General features: G+C 43.2%; 1 protein-coding gene across 1 annotated transcript in view; it reads left to right on the top strand.

Annotated features, from left to right (window-relative positions):
* The window catches only part of igsf11 (immunoglobulin superfamily member 11), a 189,219-nt gene that overhangs the window by 137,577 nt on the left and 27,609 nt on the right, over positions 1-24,033 (top strand). The window contains exon 4 of the mRNA XM_055644554.1: positions 20,970-21,125. Coding sequence (XP_055500529.1) covers positions 20,970-21,125 — 156 coding nt within the window. The remainder of the gene's footprint in view (positions 1-20,969; positions 21,126-24,033) is intronic.

Below are 24,033 nucleotides of genomic sequence, written 5' to 3' on the forward strand. Positions count from 1 at the left end.
CACCACAGTGCTGCCCCTTTACTGAATTGCCTTGATGTCAGCTGATCTTTCTGACAACACATCTTATTACTACACAGAACTGGTGGGTGGCCCCAGGGGTGGTGATGGCCGATGCAACGATGACACTGAGGAGATGTTTAAATAACACACGGATATACTAGTAATGTAGGATAATAAGATTATGTGCATGCAGATAAGGATTGGTCGTAGTATCATGTTCCGCACAGACATTGCGGGCCGAAGAGCCTGTTCCTATGTTCTACAATGGTTTAATATTCGAAAGAGTAGGTTTAGAGGGATATTGGCCCAAAACAGACTAGTGGGACTAGTGTAGATGGGGCATCTTGGTCGGCATGGGCAATGTGGGCCGAAGGGCCTGTTTCTGTGCTATATAACTCTATGAATCTGTGTCATCTGCCCTGAAACTTCAACTACAGAGTTAATGTTCAGTTTGAGACTATATGGACGACTTGAAATTACATTTTCTAGTTTGGCCTTTAATGTTACAAGTCAATCTGAGCCTGCCATTTTCAATCCTATTTTCAATTTGGATCAATCCATCAAATCATGTTCAGGTTCAGCCAAGTTGCACTGGTTTATCAATTCCACTCAACAGTTTGTTTACAATGTAACATTTACTGAGATGTTCTTCAACTCCCTTCTTGTGTTTTGCAATCAAGGCACTGTCATCTTTCAAAAACCACATTAAGTGTACGTTATGAAACCCGATGCCTATGAAAGATGACAAGCGACACATTGTAGTGCAGAAGTGAAGATTAACTAGTGAATGAATTTGGCTTTCATTCCCTCTCCTGCCCAGAAGATAGCAGGAAAGATGGTAGATTCGGATACCAAGATCTGTGTCACTCTTCTGCTTTGAGTTAGATTTCCATACCCTATTCTGCACTGAAACGGGCCCTTCGGCCCACATTGCCCATGCTGACCAATATGCCCCATCTACACCAGCCCCGGCTGCCTGTGTTTGGCCCATATCCCACTAAACTTACTGTTTTGAATGTTAAGCCATTGTAGGACATGGGAACAGGCTCTTCGGTCCACACTGTCTGTGCCGAGAATGATACTAAGACCAATCCTTACCAGTCTGCAGGTAATCTATTCCCCTACATACCTGCTGGAGTTACCGCTGACCAAATTCCTCCATCTGCGGTGGTTGAATACCAATGGGGGAGAAAGAGATCTTAACACTGGTGATTTTACTTACTGGCTGGCTCTCATCGTTATTGGCTGTAAAATGGGGCACGAGACTTGTGGTAATGGCAGTGATGATTCTGATTACCATGAATGGAGCCAGAGGACTCGGTAGAGGCCACCGTCTCCAAGGCTGTTCCACCTCCTTAGTACCTTCCATCATTTTGCTCGGGTGTAGCTGCTTTTTCACCTATGGCGCTGTCATTTCTATCTCAACCATTTGCATCAAATGATTCCCATTGCAAGGGTCTGGCAGTGAATAGACGTCAAGAAGGATGGGTATTATTTACAATATTTAGTTATTTTTAAGTAGCTGGAATTTGAACATAGAACAAATAGTACAACACAGGAACACTCCTTTCAGTGCACCATGCCTGTTCTGATCATAATACCAAGAACAAAACTAATCTCCTCTGCCTACACATGATCCATATCCCTCCACTCCCTGCATATCCATGTACCCATTTAAAAGCTTCTCAAATGCCACTATTGTGTCTGCCTCCACCACCGCTCTCTGGGTAAAAAATAAACTTGTCCCGTACATTCCCTTTATACTTTGACCCTCTCAGTTAAAATGGCATTTTCTCTACATATCAAAATAAGTAGCAGGAAATGGCCAAATGCCTTTTAGTCAGAAATTAAGAAAATAAGTAAACTGATGTTTGGGATACCCCAAGTTAAAATGTGTTAATGAACTCCACAGATCTGGATTTGACACGATGGATGAATGAGCTGCATGAGTGATTTCTCTGGCTAAGAACTTAGAGGTTAATTATAAAATGCTTTTTCAAATAAGTTGCTTTGCTTTGATGTGGACAAGAATTGAAAGTGCTTCGAAGGTGATTTGAAATGTACAATATTTCTGAATTTCCAAGTGTAGAGCATTCCGATAAGTGGGATCTTTTCATAGACAATTTTTGTTTGTGTCTCTAAAACATAAAGGATTAACTCATGCTCAGAGAATGATTTTATTCTCATAAATAAAGTAAAGCATTCTTAAAATTACGTTGCAAAACGTGCAATATTGGATGAAATGTATGCATCTGAGAATAATTCTGAAACTGCCATATTTGATCATTTTATCTCTCCATTCACAGCTTATAGCTTGACCTTGATTGTGTTTTGACTTTTGGGCCTCTGTTAGAGAGCTGTTTGTGCTGACAGCCAGCTGGTTGTTGTGTGAGGTATCCCTGTCTAAGCCCAGTAGGTGTGCTGCTTGTTCTAACATTCTGCACCTTTGCAGTGGCATGCAGAAGTTCAAAGCTTTCTGGAGCTTGGATGTGGGCACATCAGACCACCCATTGTAATGCTGGACTTTAGACTTGAGAGAAACAGGCCCTTCGACCCGACCGAGTCCACGCCGACCAGTGATCAACCCGTGCACTAGCGCTATCCCACATACTAATTTTTCCGAAGCCAAGTAACCTACAAACCTGCAGGTCTTTGGATTGTGGGAGGAAACTACCCAGAGAAAATCCACGCAGTCACATGGAGAACATACAAACTCCTTACAGACAGCACCCGTAGTCAGGATCCAGCCCTTGTCTCTGGCGCCATAAGGTAGCAACTCTGCCGCTGCTCCGCACTTAAGTTATGGCAGTGAAAATGGATTTTAACTGGAATTATAATTTAGCGATTTTTAAAACCTTTAATTGTTTCTAAATGTCTCTGATGAGCATTTAGATATCATGAGTTATCAGATGACTTTTATGATGGTACAGGGAAAATCCAAGGTTTCTGCCATTTGGTCCCTGTTACTACCAGATGCCAGAGCCTGACTGTTTGAGACAAGTGGCAATGTTGGCAGTGCATTGGGAGCTGCATGGCTGCTAAAGATGGATTCAGTAGTGGAATGGTGGTGGTGGTGGTATTAAGATTGTTGAAGTGGCTTTGGATGGTCAGGCAGTATCTGTGAGGTGTGGGTCAATATCAATGTCACCATGTCAATAGATGAAGAACATTTGTAAATCATGCGGGTCCACAAAAATGCTGGATAACTCAGTGGGTGCAGTAGCATCTATGGAGCGACGGAAATAGGCAACGTTTCCCATCCTCACATCCACTCGCTACACATAAAGGGGCAATTAACTAACAAACCCGCACGTCTTTGGGATGTGGGAGGAAACGGGAGCACCCGGAGGAAACCCTCACAGTCACAGGCAGAACGCGCAAACCTCGTGCAGACAGCACCCGAGGTCGGGATCAAACCCAGGTCTCCGGCGTTGTGAGGAAGCAGCTCTACTATACTGCCCCAAAATCCTATCATTTTTAAACTTTCATCCTTGTGCTTAAATCCCCTTTTTATTTTTACCACCCTAATCACTGAAATCTCTTCTCAACCAGACAGTTTTCCAAGAAGATTTCTCCACCTTTGTGCCTGTGTGCAAACATAAAGGGCCTGTCCCACTTGGCCATCATTTGCGCATCATATGTAAAATAGGTCGACGTGGGGTCCGCATGCATTGCACACGGTGAGGCGCGGATTCGCATGCGGTGGCGCGCGGTATTGCGCGGCTCTGCGTGATGTATCGCGTACGCACACTGAAGCATTGGGTATGCACGCTGACGCATTGGCGTCGCACACTGGCGTCCCGACGTCTCGCGTGTATCGTGTGGTGAGGCATGGTTATGTCACCGTACGTCAACGTCCGTAACCATGCATCGCCATGCGCCATAGGGTATTCTAATGACGTCAAGCGCACCAGACGTCTGTGCTGACGCATGATATGCGCGCATCATGACGCGTCGATCTATTTTACATATGACGCGTAAATGAGGCACAAATGACGGCCAAGTGGGACACGTCCTTAACTCTCCTTGAAACACCAGGGTTTTTGTGCCTTTTGCAACCTGGTCTTTGAAGTGCTTTACTTACCTCCCCCCACCCCCTCTCACTTCCATCTGCTCCACGTGGTACTGTATGAGGGAAGGCTGGAAGGCATAAGCTGCTGTCCTGATGGTATTTGTCGGTTTATCACAATAGCACTGGACACTCATGGATTGCTTGCACGGGGAAGTTAAGAGAAGCTTGCAGTTCACAAAAGCCACAAGAGATGGCAACAGTCATCATAACCATAGTCTCGAGTTGAAAATCATCTCACCAAACCTCCAATCCCTGAAGATAGACACAAAATGCTGGAGCGTCTCTGGATGGAAGGAATGGGTGACATTTTGGGTCGAGACCCTTCTTCACACTCCAATCCCTGTCTGCCTATCAAATTAAAAGGAAACTATTCAATTCATTTTTTCTGCATTAATTAATTAAATATCATCAGCTTTGGATATTTGTTGTTTCCCCCTGACACATTTAGATTAACAAGCAAGGATTACCACAAAAGCTGTGTCTGTTGTATGACCTTAATTTGACACCAAGTACACTTTTTTTACAGTGCAAACTAGTATGCTGGGAGATTATATCCAATTAAAATAGATGATCCTTTTAATTGTTTTAGAACGTTATGAACCATTCCATTCCTATGAAATCCAGCAGAGGGTGCTGTTGTGACATTTTCTAATCTATTTGTTTGTGTAATAATCCAGCACCATAGTTTTGCCAAGGATAGTTTCTAATATGGCCACTAAACGCTGAATAATGGGACAGGCAGCATCTCTGGAGAGAAGGATTGAAAGATTTCAATCTGAAGAAGAGTCTCAATCTGAAACATCACTCAATCCTTTACTCCGGAGATGCTGCCTGTTCCACTGAGTTACAATAGTCTGAAGATGGGTTTCGACCCGAAAAGTTGCCTATTTCCTTCGCTCCATAGATGCTGCCTCACCCGCTGAGCTTCTCCAGCATTTTTGTCAACCCACTAAGTAACTCCAGCTTTTTGTGTCTATCTTCGGTTTAAATCAGCATTTGCAGTTCCTTCCAATACATAGTTTCTAATAGTTTGGAATGAGAATAGTCACATCAACTCAACCAGTGTGGAATTGAGATCAAGGAGACTAAGTCTTAAAATTATAGAGACACAAAGATCTGCATATGCTGGAATCTTGAGTAAAGACTTTAGACATTGGAGATACGCCATGGAAACAGGCCCATCGGCACATGGGTCCGTGCACTAACATCATCCTGCACACTGGGGGCAATTTGCAGAAGGTAATTGACCTACTTACAGGGCTGCCAACTCTCACGCATTTCACAAAATTCTCATGCTCTCACGTTGATCACAAATTTCTCACGCTCAAATTCTTTCTTAAAAATATTATGAAATAAATAAATAAATAGATTAAGTCACGGACAATTCAATTCGCCCAGCGCTTCCAGATCTCCTCCACACTCACCAATGAGAATAGTTTTCTATCGGCGGGTTTCCCGTAAAGAACGAGCAATTTGATTGTCTTAGACTCTTACGCACACTATTAAAAATGGCAAACTGCAGTACATTTGACATTTATAGAACCAAACTCTGCAGGTGCTCGAAATTCAAAATAAAGCAAACATTTTAGCAGTGAGTAAAAACCATGAGGGGAATATATAAGGTGAATGTCTTTTTCCCGGGATATGTGATTCAAGAACTAGAGGGCATTGGTTTAAAGCAGGGGAGTCAAACTAACGGCCCGCAGGATGATTTGGGGGAAAAAAGTTGTTTAGTTTCTCCCGTGCAGATGGTGTGATAGGTGAGACACGGCGATGGTTCCAGCACCGACCCCTGAGGCACCGCTCACACCTCCCACCCTCACCTCCGGCAGCGCTATATCCGTCGGCTGCTCTGTCCACACCCCACGGAGTTTTAACCTATGTCCTGTGATTCTTGATGCCCCTACTCTGGGTAAAATATACCGTGTGTTTACCTTATCTGTTCCTCTCATGATCTTATACATCTCTATGAAATCAACCTCATCCTCCTGCACTCCAAGGAATGGAGTCCTTGTCTGCTCAACCTCTTCCTATAGCCTAGTCCCAGCAGCATCCTCGTAAATCTTCTCTGCATCCTTTCCAGCATGACAACATATATCCCATACCAGGTTGTCCAAGGCTGAATGTTCTACTCTATAGGTGGCCTCATCAATGTCTTGTACAACTGCAACATGACCTCCCAACTTCTAAACTCGAAACTCTAATGAATGCTCTCCAGAGTATTCATAGGGAGAAGACAATTGAAAATGTGTTGCTGTGTCTTTTCTACACTTAAACCTCAGTGTGGCATTTACACAATTGCAAATTTTCTTTAAAGAAATCATTACTTTACAGGTTTCTGACTTCCATACCCCCGTTGGCTCACAGGAGACAATGATAGACATAAGAGAAATGAAAATGTATTTGTTTTTTCTCAGTGTTTGTGATAAATATCACTTGGGTGTGCTGAAATATTTTCAGACAGTATTTTCTTTGCAGTAGATAAATCACCCAGCACCTTAGGATTTAAGGAAATATAAGATCAAGGAGACTCTGTTGTATGTTTGGTAAAGAGGTAAGGAGGAAAGATTTTTTAATTCTCTGGTGTTAACTCGATTGTATGGTGGATAAAGCTGCTGTACTTGTCAGTGAAACAAAGGCAGCTTCTGCACCATAACCAAAGATAAACCTCCTGAAACTATGTCGCTGTCACCACAGTGAAGTCCTGTGTAATGAAGAAACTGATGAGTGAGACAAGCTGCATTGAAATTAGCCAAGTGATGCATTGGTAAAAGCACGCTGTACCAATGGCACTGGGGTGCAGCTGTTGGAGCAGCTGCCTCACAGCGCCAGAGACCTAGGTGCCAATGTGTAGGAAAGAACTGCAGATGCTGGTTTAAATCGAGGGTCTCGACCCAAAACGTCACCCATTCCTTCTCTCCAGAGATGCTGCCTGTCCCGCTGAGTTACTCCAGAATTTTGTGTCTTCCTGGGTTCCAATCGTGACTTTGTGTGGAGTTTTCACGCTCTCCCTATGGATTTCCTCCATATGTTCTGTTGTCGTCCCACGTCCCAAAGATGTGCAGATTTGTTGGTTACAAGAAAGGTCCAGACCCGAAACGCCAACTATCCATTTTCTCCAGAGATGCTGCCTAACCCACAGAGTTACTCCAGCACTTTGCGTCTGTCTAGGTTTGCAGGTTAATTGGCACTCCGTGAAATTGCCCTTGGTGTGTGGGTAGTTGATGAGAATGTGGGATAACTTAGTGTCTAGTGTGAATGGATGATCGGTGGTCAGTGTGAACTCAGTGGGCTGAAGGGCCTGTTTCCATTTTGGTTCTCCAAACTAAGCTAAATCTATCATGGACTCCATTTCTAATCCTTTTCTTAAAACAAAAACAAATCTTTCTTATTGTGGTACCTTTTTTTCGATGGTCCATCCTTGAGTGAAGAAACTCCCAACAAAACTAGTAGTTTCCGATTGTTATTGCCAGCTGCTGAAAAAAAAGTATTTCAGCATGGGTCACTCATACCCTGCTTAACCTTTCTCTGTCTTCACACTCTGAACATTGGCCTCTGATGCCTATTGTTGTAAAATAGCAGGAATTGATCTATGCACCAAGCTTTTGATCCCATAAGATACTCCATAGCCCCAGTTTATTAATACCCTGGCATTCCAACTTTTGAAAGGTTACCAGCAAAAGCTTTTTACAATCTTGTGTATAATTTAGTGCAAAGTAAAGTCCAGCGAAGTCTGATTATAGATAGTCCGAGCGCCTCCAATGAGGTAGATCGAAGGTTTAGTTGATGGGATGGTTCAGATGAATGATAACAGCTGTGAGGAAACACTCCCTGGATCTGAAGGTGTGTGTTTTCACATTTCTGTTCTTGCCTGAGGGGAGAGGAGAGAAGAGGGAGTGAGGCTCACCCTTGATAATCTATTCTGAAATTTGTGAAATTCTACTCTGATAACTCATATAATTACAATCCAGTGGCATGAATATTGATTTTTCAAACCCTTGCATCCCCTCTCTCTCCCCATCCCTCCCCCAACTCTGGTCATTGTACAAGTTTCACTGTCCTCCTACTGAGTTCTGTAGAACTCGTTTTCACCGTGCCCACAGATAACAACGGCCCATTTCCTTTATCGTCAATACTTTTTGGCAGCTCTTTCATTCATCTGTTCTATATCACTGTCAGGGCCGGATTTAGATGAAGAGAGGCTCTAAGCTATTTCACTTGTGAGGCCCCCCCCCCATGACTAGAGGACCATGACTACCTGACAGTGTGGCATTTTTAGATCCTACTGTATGTTGTCATTAAACAGCTGGTTTTAACATACATATTGGATTCATCGCCGAGCGAGCGATGCTTTACCTGGATCGTCGTTTGTAGCTCTGGAGTGTTGGGCCTGCTGCTTCAACATCATGGAGCTGCGGTTTGCGGAGCTCCCAGCCTCGGGCCGCGCTGGTTTTAATATCGCGGAGCCCTGGGAACCCTTTGCCGAGGGCTGCCAGCGTGAATCTCCACCCAGCTCAGCCTGTGGACTTCAGGAGCCGCGGTCTCCGGTAGGAAGTGGCCGATTCGGAAGCCCAAGCCGCTGAGAATGTTCTCCCATTCCGACGTCGGATGGTGACCCCCAAATTTCATTGTACCAATGGCCAAGAGAGAGGAGGAGGTCCGTTGGAGATGGGAAAAGGGATCATCAATGGGGGCGAGGACTCCTTCCCATGGAAGAACGGTGTGAGGCGGAGGCGACGGAAGAAGAGCTCCAAATCGCGGCGGGCGCGGAACTCATTGAGGTGGGGACGGAGGGGGACAAAGGTGAGACCTCTGTGAGGCCAGACCCGTCCGGTATCAGAGAGGGGGAGGTCAGGGGGGGGATGGTGAACACACGGCAGGGATCGTGGTTGGGGCCGGAGGAAGGCAGGTGAGTGGACTGAGGCCGAGGCGATGTCTGGTGGGGGGTCAGGGAGGAGGGGCGTATGAAGACTGTAGTGTGGGTGGGGAAGAGCTGGGGTCACATGGTTTGAGGGGAATGGGGAAGACCCAGTGGAACAGCCACTGAGATTACCAGAGTTGGGGAACTAGCACTAGGACCCAGCGTAGTCAAACCCGGGGGAGTGGGAGTCTGCAGCGTGGAGGCTTCAGGCCCGGTGCTGAGTCCAGGCTGCAGGTAAGGCGATGGCTGCGGCTGCTGGAGGGCGTTGGAGTGGCAAGGGTCAGCGGGCAAAGAGTAGGAAGTCTCGGTGGGCGGATGGTCGGTGGGGCGGCGAGGTTCGACGGTCCGGTGAGGTAGTGGGGTGAGTAGGCCCCCCTAGATCTCGAGGCCCTAAGCTTAAGCTTGTCTAGTTTATGCGTAAATCCGGCCCTGATCATCGTCTAAATCTCGTTTCCCTTTCAACCCGAAACGTTACCTGTTTCTTTTCTCCAGAGGTGCCATCTGACCCACTGATTTACTCCAGCTTTTTGTGTCTATCCAAGGAATTACTATGTCAGTGGGGTGTAGCTTCACTTTTCTCTCTGGGAGTGGGTGTGGGGTGTAGTCTCTCACTGGCCACTCTGTTATCTGCCACCTGATCTTGAATCTGCACTTTCCCTGCATGTTGTTCTGGTGCCAAGAACCAGATCTCAGCTGAATAGCGAGACTCAGAGCAGTGTCAAATTCCACCCACCTAAGTTGCATTAACAGCCAGGGAGAGCCCACCCTAAGAGATAAAAATATAATACAAATGAACTGCAGATACTGGTTTATACCAAAGATAGGCACAAAATGTTGGAGTAACTCAGAGGGTCAGGCAGCATCTCTGGAGAAAATGGATAGGTGACATTTCTGGTCAGCTCCCTTCTTCAGACTGATGTTTTGGGTCGGGATCCTTCTTCAGACTCTGTATATCCAAGAGAACTGGCTGCAGGTTATAAGAATAATGTTATTCAAATTGACTGACAAGAATTGAAAATTATTTGCACACAATTATAAGTAATCAAATAGATTTGAATCAACTCAGGGAAGGTGTAAAATGGAAATTAACACGTTGCTCTTCTCTTCACGGTGATTACTTTCTCTGATAAGGAGCTGGGTGGCAATGTGGGCTGAGAGGATGGGAACAGGCTTCAGGGTCATGGAGATGAGCGAGTGGGCAGCAGGCGAAATATAACGTGGAAAAATGTGAAGACATCCACTGCGGTAGAACAATAGACAATAGGTGCAGGAGTAGGCCATTTGGCCCTTCGAGCCAGCATTGCCATTCAATGTGATCATGGCTGATCATCCCCAATCAGTACCCCCGTTCCTGCCTTCTCCCCATATCCCCTGACTCCGCTATTTTTAAGAGCCCTATCTAGATCTCTCTTGAAAGCATCCAGAGAACCTGCCTCCACCGCCCTCTGAGGCAGAGAATTCCACAGACTCACCACTCTCTGTGAGAAAAAGAGTTTCCTCGTCTCCATTCTAAATGGCTTACTCCTTATTCTTAAATTGTGAGCTCTGGTTCTGGACTCCCCCAACATCGGGAACATGTTTCCTGCCTCTAGCCTGTCCAAGCCCTTAACAATCTTATATGTTTCAATGAGATATCCTCTCATCCTAAACTCCAGAGTGTACAAGCCCAGCTGGTCCATTCTCTCAGCATATGACAGTCCCGCCATCCCGGGAATTAACCTTGTAAACCTACGCTGCACTCCCTCAATAGCAAGAATGTCTTTCCTCAAATTAGGGGACCAAAGCTGCACACAATACTCCAGGTGTGGTCTCACTAGGGCTCTGTACAACTGCAGAATTACCTCTTTGCTCCTATATTTGATTCTCTTGTTATAAAGGCCAACATGCCATTCGCTTTCTTCACTGCCTGCTGTACCATTTTTGGATGGCAAGAGTTTGAAAAGTATTGGTGTTCCAAGGGATCATTGAAGACCTTGTGCACAAATCACTCAAGGTTAACCTGTAGATGCAGCAAGCGATTTGGAAAACAAGCAGTACGTTGGTCTTTTGCCGCACGAGGACTCGAGTATAAGAATAGAGAGTTAGACTCTTTTTCCCTGAGGAATTCTGAAGAAAGTTGACCTATTTACCTCCATTCCCTGATCACATGGCCTGCTCCATAATACACCATGGTTGGTGAAGAACCTTTTTTACCCACAGCAGATCTTTAAAGTAGGAGCTGATCAATATCGGCTAAGGATATACTTTGTAATAAAAAGATTACTATGAAGCCACACTGGACACGTTCCTAAGGCAGCAAGTTTGGTACATGGGGAGAGCTGAAGCAGATGGAGCCCCTACCCTTGAGTTTAGAAGAATGAGAGCTGATCTTATTAAATCTTTAAATATTCTTACCGGTTGTTACTGGGTGATGTTGACCTTGGATACGACAACTGGTCTTAAAATAAAGGGTCTGCCACATTGGGAAGAGTTCGGAAGAAATTTCTTCATGCACTGGGGGCATGAATCTTAGGAATTTACAACACACGAGGGCTGTGGGGGCTCGTTTGGGGTGGTGCATCAGTGGAGTTGCTGCCTTACAGCACCAGAGACCCGGGTTCGATCCTGACTATGGGCGCTGTCTGTGCGGAGCCTTTACATTCTCCCGGTGATTGAGTGGGTATTCTCCCTGTGCTCCGGTTTCCTCCCACACTCCAAAGTCGTACAGGTTAGTAGGTTAATCGGCTTCTGTAAAGTGTAAGTTTCCCCTAGTGTATGGGATAGTGTTAGTGTACAGGATGGTCACTGGTCGGTGTGGACTCAGTGGGCCAAGGAACCTATCTCCACGTATGTGTCTAAAATCTAAAGTAAAGTTTAAAGTCTCTGAGATCAATAGATTCTTAGCTCAAGGAATTTGCCAGATATGGAGTTAGTGCAAGAGAATGCTGATGAGTTAAAAGTCATCCATCGTATTTCTGAATGACACAACCGGTTCATGGGCCAACTTTTTCCATATTTTTACGTGCTTAAGATTTCTGGTCTGACTAAGGTCTCTGTCTCTCGATGAGTCCAACAGTGTGGTGCAGGTGCTTTGAGAGGGCCACCTAGCCAGGATGGAGGACTGGATTTCAACCTGTGTTCAGCAGACTGAGCATCCACTCAGTTATGGCTGCAAATGCTGGGCAGATCAGAACTGATATATTGATCAGCTCTTGCTTTAAAGAACCGATGTGGATAAAGCTTCTTCACCAACCATGGTGCATCATGGAGCAGGCCACGTGATCAGGGAATGGAGGGAAATTGGTCAGCTTTTCACTCTGAATTCCTCATACTTCCGGGTTACCGTAAAGACTTATTTTAAAGGCCAAATGCTCTTCCAGAAGTTGCGCCAAGGGAATTCCACTTGAAAATAAAAAGCATGTAGTTAAAATTGTTAACGTATACTAAATGCTATAATATGGATAATCCAAGCAAACTGGAAAGTGGAAAAATAGAGGTTAGTGCAATAATACGTCAATATTGGATATGTTTAATCATTTTGCTTCCATGATTTGCAGAGCGTTTGGTACATGTGCACTGCCTCTGTGTTGTACGCTACAGTTGATAAGTATGATTATAGATTGATTTAAATTTGAAGTGAGATATAATAAAGATTTAATTGTGAAATGATGGAGTATTTTGGATCATTGCAGTAACATTGCCTTTTACCGGTGAATGCACAAATGATACAGTAATTCATTGCTGCCAATGAACTACTCAACGTTAGCATAACGAGGTTTGTGCAGGATCGTTATTCAAGATCCCAGCAAAGATATCTGTCTGCATGTTAAATTTTTAGTTTCATTAGAAATTTAAAATCCGCAATGCCTTGCAGTTTCATCCTTCCATACTAACTTATCGATTTATGGGGCCTATTCTTTACAATAAAATTGTGAAGGTCAGTGTATTATTTTTAAAGAGGAAGCTGATAATGATATCAGTTCTGATCTGCCAGCACCCTTAACTGAGTGGGTGCTTCAGATTGGAGATGTTATGCATTAAACTTTAGAGATACATCGCAGCAATAGACCCTTCGGCCGACTGAGTCCTCGCGGACCAGCAATCACCTCCCGCAATCGCACTATCCTACGCACCAGGCACAATTTTACAACTTACCAAAGACCATTCACCCACAAATCTGTACGTCTTTGGAGTGTGGGGGGACCCGGAGAAAACAGAGACAATGTGCAAACTCTGTGCAGACAGCACCTGTAGTCAGGATCAAACTCGGGTCTCTGGCGCTGTAAGGCAGCAACTCTACTGCTGCACCGCCGTGCTGCCGCTTGGCTGACTGTTGAGCACAGGTTGAAATCTAGTCCTCCACTCCAGCTGAGCGGCACTCTCGAGACACCTATACCATATCATTGGACTCGTTAAGGAAGCAGAGACCTCAGCCTGGTGAATCTGCCCACTGGGCCTGGCACAGATGCAGTCACTACCTTGCCATATTAAGCACATTAAAAAATGAAACGGGCGTTGGCCTGACATCCACTTGAAATTGTCATTCAAAGGATCATGGTGATTCTTTAACTTCGCCATTGTCTCGGACTAACTCTATATCTGTAGAGGAGAAAGAGCTGGGGAATGTTGTGAAGTGCTCTATGACCAAAGAGTGTTCAGTGTACAATAGATAGGCATAGCTGGGGTCTACGAGAGTGCACATGCTATTCACTTGAAGAAAGTAAGAAGAATCAAAGGAAAAGTTGTTACAGGTGAGGCCAAGTTCCACCAGGTAGAGGAGAATGTTAGCTGAGGGGGCCGGGGGAGACGGGAGGGTGGGGGGAATTTTTAATTTTCCTTTGCTGCTTTTGGACTTTCCTGAATATAAAATAAAACCCTGTGTGATTGGAACTTTCGGTTGATGTAACAAGATGATAATCCAAAGCAAGAATTTCATTGTCCAATACAGGGACACATGACAATAAACTCACTTGAATTTGAACTTGAATTGGATTACAATGTTACTATTGGTGTAAATATCTATGGCACCAATTTGGATTATTATTTTGTTAAATTAACCAAAAGTTCCAATCACACGGGGTTTTATTTTATATTCGGGAAAGTCCAAAATCGGCAAAGGAAAATTCAAAATCCTCCCCCACCCTCCTGTCTCCCCTGGCCAGTGGTGTGATGGACGCGGGGGTCTGGACCAGTCGCTGATAAGGTCTCAGACACATCCTGTCCCTGGAGACGCCATGTCTGTTGGGCGGCTTTTCGACGTCATGTCCGTTCTGTGTATTGTCCTTTTGTCCTGGAGTCCGTTCGGGTTCGTATCCTTTTGGTGTCATGCCCTTTCGATTAGTTGGCTTTTGGGCGTCGTGTCCATTCAGTTATATGGCTCTTGGGCATCGTGTCCGTTCGGTTATTTGGTTTTCCGGCATCGTTTCCGTTTGTTATCTTGGCTTCCACTTCTTCGCTTCAGCTTCTCGTCCACACACGCATTTTCTCCAGAGATTCTGCCTGACCCGCAGAGTTATTCCAATATTTTCTGTCTATCTCTCCTAATGTGGGATACGGTACACCGCAAAATATCTTATGACTACAAAGATCACATTAATTGGTGTTGTTCATTGGTCCTGTGGACAAATTGGGAGTGAGAGAGAAAGGAAATAATGCATTACCAATTACCACAGTGCAGCAGAAGTCACTTTTAAAGCTGCACACTAAGTAACATTGAAGGTAACGTTGTTAGTCTGGAACATGCTGGAATACTTTAATTGTTAAGTCCATACACAGAGATCCTTGAGGCTGCAACACCCTTTTAATGGAAACTGAGAAAGAATGGTGGCTTGGGTACAATAAGTTTGAAAGGCAAGTTAACTTCAATAACTGGATTGAACAAGGCTTGTTAATCATTACATCTGTATGGAAAGGATGAAATGTTTCTCCTGCCCAATACATTACTCGGCAAAATATAGATCTTAAAATGCTGAACATCAATGCCACAATGGGCAACAAAGGAATAAAGTCCTGCTGATTGGCCAAACAGCAGAAAGCACAATCACTAACTGGGCAGCTTTGAAGAAAGTTGAGGATGTGCAGTTTGTAAAAGTTCACTGAATTCTGAGGGACATTTGAGGAAATAATACATTGTGGGGAAGGAATGTGGGTGATGGTGATATTCGAAGTACAGGCATGAACTAGATGGGCCAAAATGATCTCCTCTTTGCTCGTAAGAAGATATATAAAGAATGAGAAAATGGAGGCATAATGATTCCGTAAAGTGATTGCGATCGACAGGGACTTTGTTCCTTGGCAGTATATTGACAAAGGTTTGGAGAAGGACATGACAATGTGCATGGTTTGTTTGCAATGAAGAGCAATTAATGCATGAAAGGAAAGTTAACTTGCCCGTGCCGATTAGATGATAGGATCTGACGTGTCTAAAGTTGTCAAAGTGATGATAAATCTATTCCTGATGTTGACACAGAGTTATTACCATTGAAGAGTTGCAGATAGACAGCAAATTAAGACAAGATGCTTAAAGTTCATTCAAGGAATAAATACAACATCAGAGACGAGAGCTTATTTGAGGAGGTCAAATCGATTAAAGAAGCCAGTCAACAGTGTGAATTTACAATGACTTGGCAACTGTGCAAAGAGTAATCATGTAATTCTTTTTGAATAGAGAAAACAATTTGGTGTATTCACGTATAACATGAAAATTAACCGTATGATGCAGTGCACAATGAGATCTTGTGTACATATATTGTAAGTATCATGTGCAAAGCATCCAAGCTTATTGTGAAACTCTTACATCCTGAGTTATTATAATGGCTTATCCCTGGTGGAACTCCCAATATAATCCAAGGTAGGCACAGCGTGCTCGAGTAACTCAGTGGATCAGGCAGCATCTATGAAGAAAAAGGATGGGTGACGTTCCGGGTCTGAACCAATCATCAGACTAAAAGTAGAAGGGGGGGGGGGGGGGGGGGGGGGGGGGGATGAGGGAGGGAAGAGAACTGGAGGTAGGGAAAGGTCAGAACAAATCAGGGTGGCAACAGCTGACCATGGTAGGTTGGAGCCCATAATGGCCCAATGTTGTCTGGGGAAGAGGTGAAAATGAAGGGAGAATGGGATGCAAACAGTGTTGGACAAATAGTGTGCAGGAGGTGAGGGAGAGTGGAAATGTAGGAGTTATTTCAAATTGGAGAAATCGCTTTCATACTGCTGGATGGACACGAAGTACTGGAGTAACTCAGTGAGTCAGGCAGCATCAAAGGAATAGATGCGTCAGGTCACAACCTTTCTTCAGACCCTTTCTTCTGAAGCAGGGTTTGAAACCAAAACGTCACCTATTCCTTTTCTCCAGAGATGCTGCCTGACCCGCTGAGTTCCTCGAGCACTTTGTCTATCTGCCATGTAAACCAGCATCTGCAGTTCCTTCCTATGCATTTGAAGGGTAAATGTACTTGCTTTTTCAATCAAGTAAAATCTTCTTAACCTGCTATAAAAATTGCAGTTAATTCACAAGTTCCATATCGCAGAAGGTAAAAATCTCCATAATTCCTCAAATGCTGGGAGTTATACTTGAAATTAGAGAAATCAAGATAGTCCAAGGTAGACTCCAGAATATAGTACATGCACAGCTATTTACCTTGCAATAAAATTAAGAATTGCTATTGGCAATAAGTCTACAGAACAGGCATTAAACAGAAGAAACACCTCTGCCAAGCAAGTTTTCATAATTTACAGAATAATTTTGATGACAAGTGCACCAGTGAGCACCATATTAATCCAGTCAGGATATCAGGTGGATTTGGAAGTCTAACGTGCATCGGTTTAGTTTTAAATTTAGAGATACAATGTAGGAACAGGCCCTTTGGCCCACCAAGTCCGCGCCAACCAGCGATCAACCTGTCCACTAGTTCTATCCCACACACTAGGGACAGTTTACAGAAGACAATTAATCTACACGCTTACACATTTTTGGAATGTGGGAGGAAACCAGAGCTCTTGGAGAAAACCCACCGGGTGATGGGAAGAACATACAAACTCCGTACAGACAGCATCCGTAGTCGAGACCAAACCCGGGTTTCTGGTTTCTGCAAGGCAGCAACTCTACCGCTGTGCCACCGTGCCATTGGGATCTGTAGCTGAAGTTGCAGACAAGATGTTGTTTTTATTATTTTGCTGTAGTGGTATAGTTGTCGCTATTTATTTTGGATCATCACCACAAATGCGGTGCCCTGCTGCATCGCTCTTTCTAGTGAGAAGTTGTCGGAGCTGCGAATGGTGCAGTGAAGCACATCCACATGGATTTGTGTTGGTTCACTGGCTGTGTCAATAGACAGCCACAAGTCCAATAAAAAACGAAGGGAAGAATTTGCGGCGTTCAGATTGGACAGCTTGTCAATGCAATAGAAGATAAAAGTATTGATGTCCTGCCACTAAATCTTACAAGCATGTTTATTATATAATACCCCGTATCAGAAGATCACGGGATAGATGTGGACATTGTCAGTCCTTTTGCCTGATTGATGCTCATCTACCCAGAAGAAATCAACACAATAACCAGATAGACACAAAATACTGGAGTAACTCAGTGGGACAGGCAGCATCTCTGGAGAGAAGGAATGGGTCGAGATCCTTCTTCAGACTGGTCCCTTGTCAGTGCCTAGGTGCTTATTGTGTTAAGGAGATTTTACTTGATTGAAAAGGCAAGTACATTCACCCTTCAAATGCATAGGAAGGGACTGCAGATGCTGGTTTACCCGATTGATAGACACACAATGCTGGAGGAACTCAGTGGGTCACCAGCATCGGGAGTTCCTTGATACACAATAAGCAGCTAATTTGCTGAGGCCATGCTGGTAGTAAGCACGGATTGCAATCCTCCAGCCCACCATGGATATGGAAGCGGTGTGAGAGTGACGCTGGATTGTTGATGTTTCTCAACTCGTAGCGGTTCAGTCTCAGCAATGAAGGGACATGACAAGATTAATAAGCACTGAGACAAATGTGGGCTAATAAATGAAAACTGCATGACCTTATTAAAAGCAAATCATTTTTCAGTTACTTGGACTTCTTTCAAATGACCGAGGAGCTTCAAGAAAGTAATTAGGACGGTGTGTGTGTGTATGAGCACCAGTGAATGTTTAAAGCAGTACCATATCATATACTTGTTAGCAAAATTGTAATCCACAAAATAAATGTGAAGGATTTAAAATTGTCCAAGGGACAAAATGTGTAGTGGTAAGCAATGAAGGGAATATTTCCTTCGCTCCATAGATGCTGCTGCACCCGCTGAGTTTCGCCAGCATTTTTGTGTACCTTCAAGAGGGCATAGACGTAAGATAGCTTGTAATTTAATGGAAATTAATATCAATAATTCTGGTCTTATTGTGAAGTAAATACCCCGGTAGATATTTTCAGGGAGGAGGTTTGGAGTAGGAGAGAACTGGATGTATATCTGTCAAAAATGACAATAGCAGGACAAGTTGAGAATGGTGTTAAAGAGGCACAAGGAATTTGTGAGAGTGACGCTGGATTGTTGATGTTTCTCAACTCGTATTCCGCCTGGGTTGCTTGCATCCGGATGGCATGAACGTTGAATTCTCCCAGTTTTGCTAGCCCCTTGCTGTCTCCTCCCCTTCCTTAACCCTCGAGCTGTCTCCTCCCATCCCCCCGCCCCCTGGGCTCCTCCTCCTCCCTTTTTCCTTCCTTCTCCCCCCCCCACCCCCCATCAGTCTGAAGAAGGGTTTCGGCCCGAAACGTCGCCTATTTCCTTCGCTCCATAGATGCTGCTGCACCCGCTGAGTTTCTCCAGCATTTTTGTGTACCTTCGATCTAACAGCATCTGCAGTTCCTTCTTGAACACAAGGAATTCTTAGCCTTGATAACATAAGTGTAGAGCACAAAAGGAAGGAAATTAAGTTGCACCTTTACAATACCACAGCTTGGCTGGAGTGTTAAAAGCTGCATATCATGCATTAGAAAATATGTCAAGACTTTGGAGGTTGCAGGAGCAATTTACTGCATATGGTTCCAGGCATGGAAGCATTTCATACAATACAGATTCAGGAAAACAAGCCCAGAATGTGGTGAGATGACAGTTGATTTCTTTACACAATGAGATTGCTTTGTCTGAATGCATTGTCTGAAAACAAAGTCAGTAATTTCAAATGAAAATTGTGTAGACTCATAAAGAAAAATGGTATAACATTGTGGGATGACCAGGAGCTAAGCACGGACACAATGGATCAAATAACCTTCATTGTCTTGCCTGGTTCTGGGTTTTTTTTTAACAATACTTAGGTTTTTGTAAGTATATTAAGCCATGTAGCAATTCTGTTGTGTTATTAGTCCTTATGTTACTTTTACTGACTCGGTGTTCCTTAAATTACGTGGTTTATTTAAGATAATATCCTGGCTTCATCTTTTCCCTGCTGGTTAGTAATACACGGAACTGTACCGTATCCCTTCATGATCACAATTTGTCAGGGACCCTATCATCAGGGACAATATCTTCATGACTTGAATCTGAAATTGAATTCTTGACATTCAAAATCTTCCTGTTTTGTGATTATAGATTGGTTATTTCCTACTAGCCAATTGTAGTGCTTGTTAGTAGTTGCTCCTCCTAATATGCATTTTATATTAACAAGCTTGCCTACGCCATTCAGTATGAGTAGCTGCTTGGAACTGTAATGTCCTGCAGATCGATGCTATATGTAGATTTTTTTGTTTTTTTTGTTGTTTATTTTATTAGAAGTTAATACAGCACAAAACAGTACAGTGGCACCTAATTTTAGGTGCCAACTATGTAATACCGTAATCCATTCTATGTACAACCTCTAGTTTTATGTTATAAGAAGGAAGTAAGCAGGACAAGAAAAAGAAAACAATAGAAAGGGGAAAAAGTGGAAAAATAGATGGTAGAGAGTAGAAAAACGTGAAGTGTGTATATAAAAAATATATGTAGATTTAATAAACATGTGTTGTATCTTGATATGTGTTTGGCTCAACTTATTACAGTGAACATACCACAAAATTCTGAATGGAAGTAAGTGTGTATCCATACGTTAACGGGCAAAGTGTCAGTGTGATTGTACTAGTATTTAGGATTGGAACTATGGTGCAGCCCTACTTGCAAACGTAGAGTAAACTGTTGTAGTCTTACAGAGTGTGTAGGAAAGAACTGCAGATGCTGGTTTAACTCGAAGGTAGACACAAAATGCTGGAGTAACTCAGCGGGTCAGGCAGCATCTCTGGAGAGAAGGAATGGGTGATGTTTCGAGACCCTTCTTCAGACTTACAGGGCTTTGGTGTATAGGACCGTCTGGAGGAGGCCCACGAGAGACCAATTACGAAGAGCTGGCCATGTGCTGCCATAAGCAGGGCTGGAAGGCAAGGTGTATGCCCATCGAGGTTGGCTGCAGATGTTTTGCAGGGCAATCGCTCTACAAAGCCTTGAATGCACTGGGCATCAACGGAATGGAGAGGAGAAGAGCCATCAAGAACACCACAGAGGCAGCGGAGAAAGCCTCGAGATGGCTCTGGATCAGGAGAGGAGGTCCGTGGGTAGGAGCGAATGCCACCTGAACACAAGTCGTGGTCTGATCAACCACGGCTGGGTCGACTGGGTGAGGGTGTCTGATGTTGAAAGACCCGAAACACCCAATGACCCCAGGTTACATCACTGGTGATGTGTTCAGGAACATCAATGGATGTATTTTTATCAATCAGCCCCTGACACGCAACGTGAATTTAAATGGGAATGCATTTCTGGAATATCGGGAACAATTATTTTGTCAAATCTAGAATTTGATTTTGCTGCTATAGATATTAAGGATTTTCAGGGGCACCATAAACACCATTCGGAATCTTGGGAGAGTTTGAGTCTTTGTGACTACATGTTTGCATCTATCTTATCCATAGTTTCTTGTTAAGATTTGTTCATGTTGCATTCTAAGTTGCGATCTGTTAGGCCTAATACCTTACGATCTGTGCTTGCAGTCCCACCCGCCATCCCACTGTGCCGACTTCAAGGAGATGTTGCTGCTGGAAACGACGTCACTCTGACTTGTAGTTCGGAAGAGGGTCTCCCACTCCCGTCATTTTCCTGGCAAAAGCAAGATTCATTTGCTAAACTACCACCACTTTCAGTACAGGGTAAGGTCCATGGTCCGATTTTTATCAGTTGTCTAAATAAGCATATTTTTGTCATTATTATTCTGAATTTAAGAGCTTTATATAAAGCACAGGGTGATTTTTTTTAGTTTTAGAGATACAGCGCGGAAATAGGCCCTTTGGCCCACTTGATCCGCGCCGACCAGAGATCCCTGTATACTAGCACTATCCTTCATACAGGAACAATTTAAATTTTTTACCGAAGCCAAGTATCCAACAAACCTGTACGTCTTTGGAATGTGGGAGGAAACCGGAGCTCCCGGAGACAACCCACACAGTTACTGGGAGAAATTACAAATTCCATATAGACAGCACACATACTCAGAATGGCACTGTAAGGTAACAACTCTACCGCCGTCCTATGAGGTCCATGGTCTGATTTTATAACTTGGCTAATTAAACATTTTTTATTTTTTTGAGCTTCATATATAGACAGTGCTTTTTGTGGTGTAATAATGAGTGATTTCTAATTTAAATTGTAATTAAAACCTTATTTATATGATTATACGTTAACTGAAGACATCTCTGACTTTTAATGCCAAAATCTCAAATATCATGTTTGCAATATTATCTGGTCCTGTGCAGTATCTTATAGAATTTAACTACTTAATTAAAATTGAAGATGGTTAAGTGTACGCTTCAAGAATAATCACAGTAAAATAGTTGCCTCCTTTATTCTCACACACACACGCGCACACGCGCACACACACACACGCACACGCACACGCACACACACACACACACACACACACACACACACACACACTCACAATATATATATATAAGACATTGTGATGTTTTGACTTACAAGACCTTTTTTTTTTGAAATACAGCATAGGGAATATTGATAAAAATAAATCATCGCGTTCCGTACAGAAACATTGTTGGGCTATAAATTTTTGCAAATGGGAACAAGACAAATGACATAGATTAATGGGGAGGCCATGACTGGGGAAGAAAAGATCAGACAACATTAATCAAAGGAATAATGAAATGGATTTGTGTAAAATAGCAAGATATCATGGTGAATAGTGATAAACCCAGAATCTATTCTTAGTTGGAAACTACATTAATATAACAGATATAGATTCCAGCATTGAGTTAGTACATTGGCATGCGACATTGTTGTTCACCTCTTCAGACCTCTTCATTCCTGCTGCTAAGGATAACAAATGAAGAAAATTCCTGCAGTCTAAGGCCCTTTATACTGTGAAAGTGCGTTTACAAGCAGAACATTTATTTCCTGAATGAGCGCTGTCACCTCTGGAAAATCTCGGCTCAATGTTTGGTGACCTTGCATTAAAGAAATATCAACATTGGTAGGAAAACAAAATAATTCTCTGCGTTTTGCTAGGGCCTCTGAAATTATGCCACATATGCAGCAAGAAAACAGAAGGAACAGAAATCATTGGCAAATACAGTATGTGTGTGTGTGTGGTTGTGTGTGTGTGTGTGTGAGAGAGAGAGAGAGAGAGAGAGAGAGGTCATTTGGACCATTAAACCAACTATTTACAATGCATCATGTGCAATTCACACTGCCAAGGCCCCAGATGGAACTTATTTAATCTCTTCAGGGAAGGAAATAACCAGAAAGGAAAGCACAAAGGCAGAGTTGCTTGAAATTGCTCTTGGAAAACAACCTGGAAAAATTGTGCGATATCAATCTAATATATTGCGATCTATATTATTCACCCGCCGAGTTGTATTTTATGCCACTTCCAACGGGCCTGGAACAAACATGCAGCCTGGACTTATTCAACTATTAATGCTTAGGGGTCTCCTGATCGCCTGTTTCAAATTCAGATATTAGTTTCTCTCATCTTCAAGATGCTTTATTAATGCACTGTTGTGACTTGTGATTTTGGGGATGAAAAGATAGGAGAGATCTGTGATGTTATAATCCTGATGCATCATACTTTAATGACACTTGTCATTATTATAAATGTTTACCGGACAGCGTGATATCGTTTAGAAAAGCAGGTCGTAGAGTCACACAGCACGGAAACAGGCCCTTTGGCCAAACTCGGCCATACCGACCAAGATGACCCATTTATGTTAATCCCAATTGCCCTGCCTTTGGTCCATATCTCTCTAAACCTTTCCTATCCATGTGCATGCTATTTGTTAATATCAGGTATTAACCAAAGACAATCAATATGGTAAAAGCAATCAGTATCAGTCAGAAGAAGGGTCCCGACCCGAAACATCACCTATCCATTTTCTCCTGAGATGTTGCCGAATCTGCTGAGTTACTCCAGCATTTTGTGTTTATTTTTTATAAAAACAAGTCCAGCTCAGTAAATGTAATAGATTTCCGATGAAAGGAATGGGGAGTTAAAAAGAATGCTGTAATTGTAGAGAGTATATATTTTTAGAAGATGCCCAGTAAGATACTGTATGTGAGCAAATGGTGGAGGCAAATGATATGAGAGTGAGGAGAGAGGATGAGAGGAACTTTTTTTGCACTGAAGACATTCCCAAGGGAAAAGTTGGGCTAGCAACACGTTTATAAGTTAAAAAATTGGATAAATTACACAAGAGGATTATGGGCAAAAAGGACATGACAGTGTGATTAGTTTTTGCATTGCTTTAACAAAGAAGTCATGTAATTACAAAAGGCCAGATGGTCTCATTTTGTACAGTAAATTCTGAATCAATGGTTGTACATTTAAATTATTTGGTTGGAATTTCATTACTTGCTGATTTTATTACTTGATTAAAAAAATATCAGGCAGAGCAATTTCACCCATGTTCTTTATTAATATTGTAGGACGTGTTTTCATTCCAATGTCGATGTGTTGACACATTCCATTGCAAAATCCATATGGCAAATACTGATCATCATCCATCAGCTTCTTCTGATGGGAGCTCATTCCAATTTATTATATTG

This window comes from Leucoraja erinacea, chromosome 13 (assembly GCF_028641065.1).
Source record: "Leucoraja erinacea ecotype New England chromosome 13, Leri_hhj_1, whole genome shotgun sequence".
In the NCBI taxonomy this organism is placed as follows: Eukaryota; Metazoa; Chordata; class Chondrichthyes; order Rajiformes; family Rajidae; genus Leucoraja; species Leucoraja erinaceus.